Source organism: Rhincodon typus, chromosome 4, assembly GCF_021869965.1.
Source record: "Rhincodon typus isolate 14 chromosome 4, sRhiTyp1.1, whole genome shotgun sequence".
Lineage (NCBI taxonomy): Eukaryota > Metazoa > Chordata > Chondrichthyes > Orectolobiformes > Rhincodontidae > Rhincodon > Rhincodon typus.
Genome location: NC_063335.1, coordinates 22,047,339 through 22,058,522, shown reverse-complemented (window position 1 = coordinate 22,058,522; position 11,184 = coordinate 22,047,339). Strand labels below are relative to the sequence as shown.

At 35.8% G+C, this 11,184-nt stretch overlaps 1 protein-coding gene across 1 annotated transcript in view; it reads left to right on the top strand.

Annotated features, from left to right (window-relative positions):
- The window catches only part of zfhx4 (zinc finger homeobox 4), a 255,751-nt gene that overhangs the window by 200,376 nt on the left and 44,191 nt on the right, over positions 1 to 11,184 (top strand). The window contains exon 5 of the mRNA XM_048596252.1: positions 7,289 to 7,399. Within this exon, the coding sequence (XP_048452209.1) occupies positions 7,289 to 7,399 (111 nt within the window). The remainder of the gene's footprint in view (positions 1 to 7,288; positions 7,400 to 11,184) is intronic.

Here is an 11,184-nt window from a genome sequence, read left to right as displayed (position 1 = left end):
AGTGGAATGTATATGGGGTCGAGTTCAATGTGTTTATTAACAGCATGTTTCGTGGAGTGCCATGCTTCCAGGAATTCTCATGCTTGTCTCTGCCTAGCCTGTCCCAGGATCTTTGTGTTGTCCCAGTCGAAGTCGTGGTTCTCCTTGTCCATGTGGATTGAGATGTATGAGTATTGGTTGTGTCTTTTTGTAGCCAGTTGGTGTTCATGTACTCTTGCTGTTAATTTCCTTCCTGTTTGTCCGATGTAGTGTTTCTCGCAGACTCTGCAGGGGATCTTGTAGATGACATTGGTCCTGTCCATGGCGGGGAGTGGGTCTTTAGTTCGGGTGAGCACTTGTCGTAGGGTTGATGTGGGCTTGTATGCCACTCTGATGCCCAGTGGTCATAGAAGTCTTGTGGTGAGTTTTGACGTGTTCCTGATGTAGGGTAGTGTGATGAGTGTGTCGGGGCATGTAAAATCTTTCTGATGCTGTTCCTGTAGACATCTCTTGACCCAGTTCTTTGGATATCCATTATCCTTGAACATCAGTACTACGCCAAGAGGAGGAGGAATACCTCTTCCAAGTGTTCAAGGATAATGGATATCCAAAGAACTGGGTCAGGAGATGCCTACAGGAACAGCATCAGAAGGATTCTACACGCCCTGACACAGTCATCACACTACCCTACATCAGGAACACGTCAGAACTCACCACAAGACTTCTACGACCGCTGGGCATCAAAGTGGCACACAAACCCACATCAACCCTACGACAAGTGCTCACCCGAACTAAAGACCCACTCCTCGCCATGGACAGGACCAGTGTCATCTACAAGATCCCCTACAGAGACTGCGAGAAATACTACATCGGACAAACAGGAAGGAAACTAACAACAAGAGTACGTGAACACCAACTGGCTACAAAAAGACACGACTAATACTCACTGATCTCAATCCACATGGACAAGGAGAACCACGATTTCGACTGGGACAATACCAAGATCCTGGGACAGGCTAGGCAGAGACAGGCACGAGAATTCCCGGAAGCATGGCACTCCACGAAACAGGCTATTAATAAACACATTGAACTCGACCCCATATACCTTCCACTATGGAGGAAACCCGGAAGTGAGGCAATCCATCGCAACGGACCCCAGAGTTTAAAAACCAGGCAGGAAAACATATCGAAGCTTCATCAGAGGCTGCACTGAAGATGTTACCAAGCACGGTAACAAAACATCTGCGGAACAACAAACCAGCTCGGCGAGCCAACCAACCTCAACACCCACAACCCGAGCTACAGAGCTACTCCAAAACCTTAGAATTTAAATGATTGCTTTAAACCACTTGAGTCTATTCTCACGGTTGATGACGCTGCCTGACCCAGAATTAGATTATAACCTTGTAATCACTGCCAGGTATTCTTCATTTTCCGATAGAAATGGATGAAATAGATCCTTTTGTTTCATGGGATTTCAGTTGATGTAGAAAGTGTACTACTGGGATGTGAGCTGTAGAGATACACAACTAAATCAATGTTTGAAAAAATTTCAGCAATGACAGTAGATTGCTTGAAGCTATAGAGTTTTGGAGTAAATTCGGGGAGAAGAAATTCCTCTTTGGACCACTTTATGTTAATTGATTACCTTTCAAGTGACCACCCACTGTTTACAGTTTAAACTTTAATACTAATGCTAAATTAGCAAGCAGAATAATTTTAAAAAATGACTAACCAATTATTTATAAAATAGCACATGTTGGAATTTCTAACCCAAGTTTGTCCCTGGAACTTTCTAAGCATAAATCAACAGATTAATGGGGTAAGATTTTGACACGTTCAAAGCGCATCCAGTTACACAGCAAAAATGGAGTTCATACTATGATGATGAAATTAAAAATAACCTTTGGTTTTAAGATAAATTTCAGCTTCTGATTTTTGACTATCACGTATTGTTGCATATAGGTTTCTGCAACTTCCACAAATATTTAATGAAACTTAATAAACTTTTACTTGCATAAGTTACAACAAGAATGTAAAACATGTATCCAGCATCTTGTGATATCAAATTCTACTTGTACAAATGCTTTATCTCATTCTCCACCTGCAACTCCACGTGTATGTTTACAGCCCTTCTTTCAAGTCAAGGAAAGAATTTTGGCATACTAAGGAATATTATACTATAATATGGCACTGACATTTCCTTTAGTAGGGCTTCCCCTGACGAAGGAGCGGCGCTCAGAAAGCTTGTGATTTTTTTTAAAAACCTGTTGGACTATAACCTAGTGTCGTGTGACTTCTGACTTTGTCCACCCCAGTCCTACACCGGCACCTCCACATCAAGTGGAAATAACGAGGTTTTCTTTGGAAGGGTGGAAAAATATTTTGGATGCTGCCACAGATGTCAAATTTACAGTAATTATGTCATCACACTAATCATTACAAAACTGACAAATTGTGCATGCTCTCCTATGACCGTGAGAGAATTTTAACATTGCACAATAATATAAAGGAGTATAATAGTATAAATAGTTCATTGACAACATTGTTACATCTCAGGTGTTTATTTTTATTTCCACATTAAACCAGATCCATATTATACAACTGCAGAAGGTCAAAACCTAATCCCATTTCTCCAAAAATCCATCTATTTTATCCAGTGGAACAGAAAGCAATGACTCAAAATTGTTTCAGTTTAAAACATCTTTGCTTTGATTATTATACAGCATACCTACTATGCTAGTAGGTGATTACAATTAAATTGAAAATCGTTAGTAGATTTTTATTGCCATAAATAGTGCATCTCAGTTTAGGTTTATATAGAATACCCTGTTCCCGTTAACAAACACACACAGTCAATTTCATCTTTTCTAAGACGACCAAACATTTGTTCCGATGTTTTTTAGGTCACATTTCATGGTATTGTTACAAGACATTCACTATGGCAAGAACTCCATTATAATCCACATAATGCACCATTTTCAAAGACCATGCCATAATGTAGGTAAGATCCATGTCCTAATAGTAATGCTTTTAACTTTCACATGGAACTTGATAGTTTTGTCAGTATGTCAAAGGTTTTTGTCCTGAAGTCATTATTACTTGCCCGTGAGTAAAAGAAGAGGTTGATCTCTCAGATCCTTGAAAGAGCCTCAAAGCTGCACCATTGGACAGTTAAGGTCTAACACTGGGGTATGGTATTCAGAGTTGAAACTCGAACAGAAAACAGTAATAAAAACACATTTCTGTACTGGATTCTGAGACACTACAAGTGAAGTGAAGGATTTCACACTATAGGTATTTTCTTATAAGCATAACCTTTGGGAACTCTAAGTACATAACATTTGTCACAAAATTTAAGTATGTTTTGCATTTTCTGCTTTACATTGTAGATCTGTTGTCCATCAAAAGTTACTTTGGCTAAAAGAAAAAGTCTATTTTTAATCAATGGAATGGTGGGAGTACAGCAGGAATATTCATTCAGAAAGTCAGAATTCAGAGCCATTTTAATTTGAAAATGCCATTTGAACTTGATTCCCTGAAAGAGCTTGTGTGTGTTGCATGGTGAAAAGAAGGTTTGTGCTCTTGACCCTGGATAGGGATATTTGCATATGACAGTGTTCCATCTATTGGGGGAGGGAGGAGGAAATTGAGGGTAGTAGGACTCGCTCTGTCTTCCAGGAATTAATGACCTATTGGTCAGTGACACCTTGACCAGGCAGCTTGGCTCATGGCAGAGACATGATGGGGGAAAAGGGAAAGCAGAACTTTAGGAAGAGAAAATTTAGAGTGGGCATTAAGAATCGTCAGTTAAAGCTAGTGAGTTTTATATATTATTTGCGGTTATCTTCCAAGCAGCAAGTGCAAAATAAATATTAAAAGCATTGAACTGATTTGAACTGGATTTTTCTCACTCCTTGTTTTTGTCAAATGATAATTTTAATGAACTTGCACTGTTAGCATGATATTCAACGTACATACTTTTTTTTACTAGAACTGTTGTTCAAAGCCAACTTTTTCTTTGCATTTCATTTCCAGAATGAAAGTAATTTATAATTAAACTACAATTACAACCATTTTAGTTTTCCTGATGAAAGCAGATGAGAAAATAAATTATTACCCGAGCAGATGCTTATGATATTCTACACAAGTGAGAATGTGATATATCTATTACAAAAATATCATTGAATTCACTTTGGAGATCACCTAACCCTAGAGTTTCTGCTAATAAATTTTGATTATAATTAAGAAAAACTGCAGGTCCAGCATACTGGATAGCAGGATGGTGCTTTTTACCACAGTATGTAATAAAATAAGTGTAAAAATTACTGAGTTCTGCTTAGAGTCTGTAGCTTGGAAATCTCACATATTTTAATGAGAAATATAATACATAAATAGACTACCATGTCCTCCTTCAGCCATTAATTTGATACACTTTAGGCTTTTCCTTATAACTAGAGAAATATTACTTGATGATCACTTTTAATTTCTGCAGTACATAACTTCACATTTAATTGTGGATGCAAAGAAAATATGAGTCTGTTTTCAAGGTTAGGTTGTAAAAATTGTGAACACTTCTGTTGTGTTTTCAAACCAACTAGGATTTTCTTTATTTGGATTTTATTTCATAATGGAAATATACTACAAGCTAAATTTAAATTTTCACGCATGTCAGAGTCAAATTGAAAAATTACTCTGTGTGTCTGAGGGTTTAAAATCTGTATACTTCTACAAATATCTTCTTGTTTCTAGTAAGTCTCTGTTGCTCTTTCACAAATATCATCTTTTTGCTGCAAATCAAGCAAATCGTGAGGTAGCAAGATAAAAATATGTATCTGGTGAACAGTTTACCTTGGAGGTTTATTTGTTTGTGGCATGTTGGAATCCTCTAAGTTATAGTCTCAGCACTGCTGTTTGCTATTAAGTTGATGGGGAGAGTCTATCCCACAGTTGCTCTGTGCTGCTGACATGAAGTCTTTGTTCACGTTCAGATTAGTCAAACTGTTGTGAGGGTCAGGCCTGGGTCAGACTCCATGATGATGTATAGGAGAACATGTCTGGGAATTTCTCTCGCTCTTAAAACACATACCAGAAAGGCAGAAGAGAACTGAGCAAACTGACTGATGAGACCCAGATGATAGTTACTCTTACTGGGTTCATAATTTGCCTTTTAACACACCATGTTTTATTAATGTGTGCCGTGATAGCCTTGAAAATTTCATGTCCCCCGAAGGTAAGGACACTCCGTGACACTTCATTTCCTCGCCCACGGAAAATGGGTCAGTAAATCCAGTGAAAGAACAATGCATAAATTCCCAAGGATGAGAAAGAAAGGTCGTTCACAAGATTTCTAAGGTTGTAGGGCCCGACACTGGATATGAGCTGTGTGTGTACTTGGCATTAGCACAGACCTATCAGGTCATGATCACAGATGAACAGCAGCCCAAACTGTGCTCCCCTACCACCTTTACAAATACAGCTTTGTCTACCTACTGTGACCAGCGAGCTTGCGGAGTCTCTACTTTGATTAACAATCAGGATTGGAAAATACTGAGCACTACCATTGAGACAAATAAGGGGAGTAGATACAGTCCAATAGAGTTTGTAAACCAATTCTAATCAGTCTAAACCGGGTTAATCTGTGCACATCAAGGTACAAATCAATTTAGATCAATCTGTTTTTAACACACCCTTGAGATGGATTAGAACAGATCAGTTTAAAATGATTGCATTTCTTGCCTTTGTGTAAATGCAAAACCTATTTATATCAAATCAAATATGTATAACAAAATAAATTAAATTATTTTCAAATTGTTTAAATTTAATCTTTCAATCTGACCATGTATGTAAAGCAAACATAGCATTTGATATACACAGAGAATGTTTTTAATCCACTGTTTGAGCACACCAGTCAGGTTTATTATTTCTGCATTTCAGAATTTCGGAATGCTGTCACCCAAGAGTCATCTTAGTGCTAAACTAGCAATTTTTGCAACCAGCTGCTGCATGTGACAGGGAATATTTCACCCTGCTGTCAGAACACTATCAATAAAACATAGTATTCGGAGTCTACTTATTTCTCCCCCTTCAATCATTGTAGCATTTGCAATGAAAATGTTATGTTATATTTATTTCTGAGCTGATGTGTCATGCGTAAATGTAAAATAGGATCATTGTATGGAACATAAAGGGTTAACTTGTCTTAGCCAGCTAACAAAAGCATTGCTTAGCAAACAAGGATGGAGGGACTGTATGTCAGCGTGCTTAGGACCTGTTCACCTCCTCGAGGTCAATTTTTATGGTTATTAAGATTTTATGAATCTGATGAGTGAAGGCTTTTGCTTTGACCGACAGGATACCGCGCCATTTTGTTTCCATCACCTAATTTGTTTAATTCCTACCGGGACTTGCAAATATGATTTTTATTTTGCAATGCAGTGAACGCAGCATGCAGTGCTGTGGGAGTTGCAGGTCTGGTTATCTGGCATTACTCAGGCTGCTAAAAATTCATTAAAATGTGACATCAACACAGTGAGAGACAAATGATCACAGGATGAAAAGGAACAGTGGGCATTTCATGGATTAGTGCTGCCTAACCCTAGCCATGCAGCTAACTGCATAAACAGATTAATCCAACACCATTACAACTTGGAAGAATTCATAACTATTTAAATTGATATTAGCCTTTCTTTATAGGTTCGCATGTCGATGGAGGTATGCAATCGTTCTATAGCAAATATTTCAGTTGGGTATCAATTGCAAGTTGTTTGATAGGATATTACATTACTCCTAAAGAAGTGCCCCCTATAGACAGTTATTTTCTTTTAATCTAAAATTAATCATACATTTTTCAATCAATACAAAACGACAAAAAACTAAATTAGTTCAATTTTATTTTGTGGCACTTAGGACATGCTGTGCTTGACTATATTCAGTTATATACTGTCAATAAAATTCTGCACAATTAAACTATCAATTTTTTTATTTTCACATCAACAGATGTATATGTATTTTATAATATTTTATGGCCCCCAAGGAGAGGGTCTAAAGTTTAAGATCAATTGGATTTTGCATCCAGACATGCAATTAACTGCATTTCTTTATATATACAAGTGATAAATAGTATTTTACTTGGACAATATTTAACCTTCCAATAAAGAGTAAAAGCTTTGAAATTAGCATATAGTATATTTTTACTTTTTGCCTTCTGTGATGCACAGGCTATGAAACTGAGTAAATGTTTCTTTCAAACAAATACTGTGCAGTTAGTAATCTGATTTCCTAATCTCCCTCACATTTTTAATTGTAGATGAGCAGACTGAAGGACCTGGTAAAACCACTGTTTCAGCTGGTGCTTCTGAAAACAAGGACACAACTGAAAAAGACAACAAAGAAAACAAGAAGTCTGATAAAGACTCTGGTAATACTTGTAGATTTTGTCATCTTTCCATATTAAATTTTCTTTGATCTTAAAATTATTTGCACAGTTCCCCTCCCTGTCTCAATTATATTCATCACATGTGTGTTTTACATGTGATTTCTATCAGTAGCCTCACGCTGACCTATTTTTAATCATAACCATCTGACAGGATAGATGCGGATAAGTTGAAGAATATTGCAGAATGGCCAGTGAGATTATTTTTTAATCAAATAAGTTTGCATGCTTGTAATTTTAAGCGCCTTTCATTAATCTTTGCTGTACTTGTGATTCCTCTGATGACATATTAATTTTGTTTAAGCTCAAGATTAGATACCAATCATGTATTTTTTCCATTATGGTGAGGCATATCAGTATCAGTGACCAGAGGCCTTTCAGCCTACTTACTTTTTAGTCATTTTCCTTCGTAATACAAAGCAGCCTTCACTACCTGAGCAATAAATTCTGAATTAATGCCGTTTGCAGAAATTGTACTGCTTTAATCGCATCTTGCATAAAACCAGCATCTGGTATAAATACCACAGGCTGTGTTCTCTATTTTGTTTGGCAGATATTGAAGGGTGTATGATTTGCTTTTTTTTAAATTTCAGTTTGTATTTTATTTATTATCAAAAAGAAAACTGCTATCAAAAAATAATATTACATTTGCAATCTTTGCAGTTACATTATGTGGCAAACAGTGAACAGTAGTATCCAAATAGGTTAAAAACTACTGGTTCTACATAGCCCTGTTGTCTTTTTACCCAGAAAAGACATGAGCTCCAAAGTAAGACTGTAAAAATAAATACCAGCTTTTTCAAAATAAATAGCAATGCCAATGCCTTACATAAAGATTGTAAAGGGAATGTCTGAAAGCATTTACAAATGGCAACTATATTGGCACTACTGTTGGTCGCTCCCCTTCTGGCCAAATTGTTTGCACCACAAAAATAGATGTTTACTTTTCAATTTAATTTGTTCAATGTCAGAATCATTTCAGATTATGCAGTGTGGGTGTCCATAAAATAGAAGCCAGTTAGGAGCTAAACCTTCTCATTTTTTTTTTGTTTTCCAGCATTAAAGTGCGAGTATCATCATATTGTTGCATTAGTTCATCCCAATAATTGTTACATTTGGAATAATCAAGAAGCAGAATTCAAGCCGCTTGTGTTGAACTGATTTCATCTGGTGAAGCAGAACTCACCAATATCTCATTTATGTTGACATTTTAATCTAGCAATGCTTTAGATTAATTATAATCAAAATTGCATTTTCAGTGCAAATGTATTAATCTGGATAAACTCCAGATTAATTCTGCACTACATTGATGTAATGTATCTCTGACAGGGCTTAAGTTTTCATAATGCAGTATGCACAAGATGTATATTAACCGTCACTATTTCAAGGAGAATCACCAATAGGATTTGCCGTTGTTTTTGAGCAATTATTCCTTATTCACAAACACTATTTTTATTATTTAAAAATAATTTATGGGCACACAAAGAAGTGAAACAATAATTCCTGAATTTATGTTAAATTAAAGCAAAGACAAGCCTTTACAAGGACAATTTGTTTTGCAAGTTTTCTGTATAGCTAATCACAGTATTTGTGAAAATATTGCAAAAAATACTCTTTTCCAACTGTAGGCATTCCAGAGCAAAGTTTGGGCTTGGGGCGTGATGCATGACTTAGCTTGACATTTAAATGCTGCCATTTGAACTACGGGTCAGTAATGGTTAACCTACTTTTCCAACCCTGTATTTCACATTGATGACAAGAGATGTAAAATATAATAGAAAAACACTACATCTGTTATTGTGTTCTATTTCACTACAGACATTTAAGGCTGAATTAGCAGTCACCCAGGAGCATATGCAGTAGCAGCGAAATGAGGGGAAAATGACTAAGTACATCAGTATAAAGAGGAAAGCAAATTGAGAAAGAGATTTTTGTTTTTACTTTTCAAAGTTAATTTCATATTGAGCATGACAATAAACTCTGAGAGAAGCTGAAGATGAGCATGGGTAGTCAACATTTATCATTATATCATTGGTGTCAGCAAACGCTTGGACATTTAAATGTTTGAAACCAATTAAACATTGGACTGTAGTAGAGGTTTAGTATTGAACTTCACATTGAAACACTGTTTTAGAAATAGTATTTCTGGAGTGCTGTGGATTAATAATTATGGTGGATGAGAAAATGTCTGTAATTTTGCAGTCAGCATCTGAACTTTATGGAATGATAATATTGCAGGTGACACACAAACAAGCACTCTGCTTTCTTTTTGAAAGATGAACGTATTGAAAGCATTAACTTAAAGCATTTTGGTTGCATAAGGCAAATACCATAAATATAAAATTTTGATGCTGTAAAATTAGTTAAAACACTCAGCATGTCTGATTCAAAGCACATCTCACCCTTCATTAAACCATTCCAAATGTTGTTATTTACAAGATTCAAAATAATAGTTTGATATTTGAGTATTAAAACAATATTCTAAGCTTTATAATTAATTGCAAGGATATATACTTCAGTTATAAAATTGTTCTCTTGTGTTTGTAGTCTCTCTTTTAGATGTAAAAGTAGGCTGTTTGCTTCATGATCTTTATTACCTGTTGGGTAACAAACCTGTTAGTGTTTGGAATATATCACATTGGTTTCCAAGTATTGCACTTCGATCATTTGTTCTTTGTATTACTGAGGCTTTTAATGCATGCTTGTGATTATTCAGTACCAATTTGTTACAGGCAAAAAATATACTATAGTACACATTAATGATGGTTTAGATTTGGACACAAGTCATAGAATTAATTTAGAGATAGTAGGCATTTGGATACAGCAATAATAGATGAATGTGTTTTGTTTGCACCCAGTAGACAATAATTGGAACTGTATACTAACTAGATGATTCTATGTTAATAATGTCATATTATTTTCAAGTAAATAAGCAATGTCAGGCTATTCTTGAAAATCAAATCCCTCAGACAGCAAAAATCAGCAACCAGGTTAATTGCCTGACTTGTAGACTAGATTCTCACTGTGCAAATATCTCACAGCGCATTTTGTTTTGTTGTAATTGACCAAGCAACCAGGATCATGAAGAACCTGTGTCATTCTGAGAAATATCATGTGGCAGCTACTTAGAATAATGCATTATTGTTAGAGATGAAAATAAAATGAGGTCAGGATATATACATAAGCAGAAACAATTTGGTGTTAAAGAATGTGACAGCAAGCTCTAAAGCTGAGTACTAAACATAATGTTAATAAAAATTAAATGTCAGCCATAAATGTAATATGTGCTGCTTAAGACTTGCTTGTCAAAAGATAGCATTTATGAAGTAAGAGTATTTGTCTGCAGACAAAAAGGATAGGTGGGATTTTTTTCTACTAATGATAGTTCTTGTCATGAAGACCTTTCTAAGAACATGTAATAGGAATAATTTACGTATATTAGAATTTACATTATATCTGTTTAAAATAGCTCCACTTTCTCTTTTCATTTCAATACGTTATTGTGCATTCATCCAATAGTACTTTCATTTCATATAGTATAGAACATCTACAATGTATATCTATCTTGCATATCTACTTATGTTTTATCTAGTGCCAATTCATTGCTCATATTCATTGTACTAAGGGATGGATTTTTATGACATTGCCCTGTGATGTTGTGGCTGCCTTCACAATGACTTGTGCTGCATTTTACCAAAGGTTTGCTTAGTATCTAATTCAAGGAGTTTCATGGCGGAATTCTCCCTGTGGACTCTAGCAGGTTTTCTCAT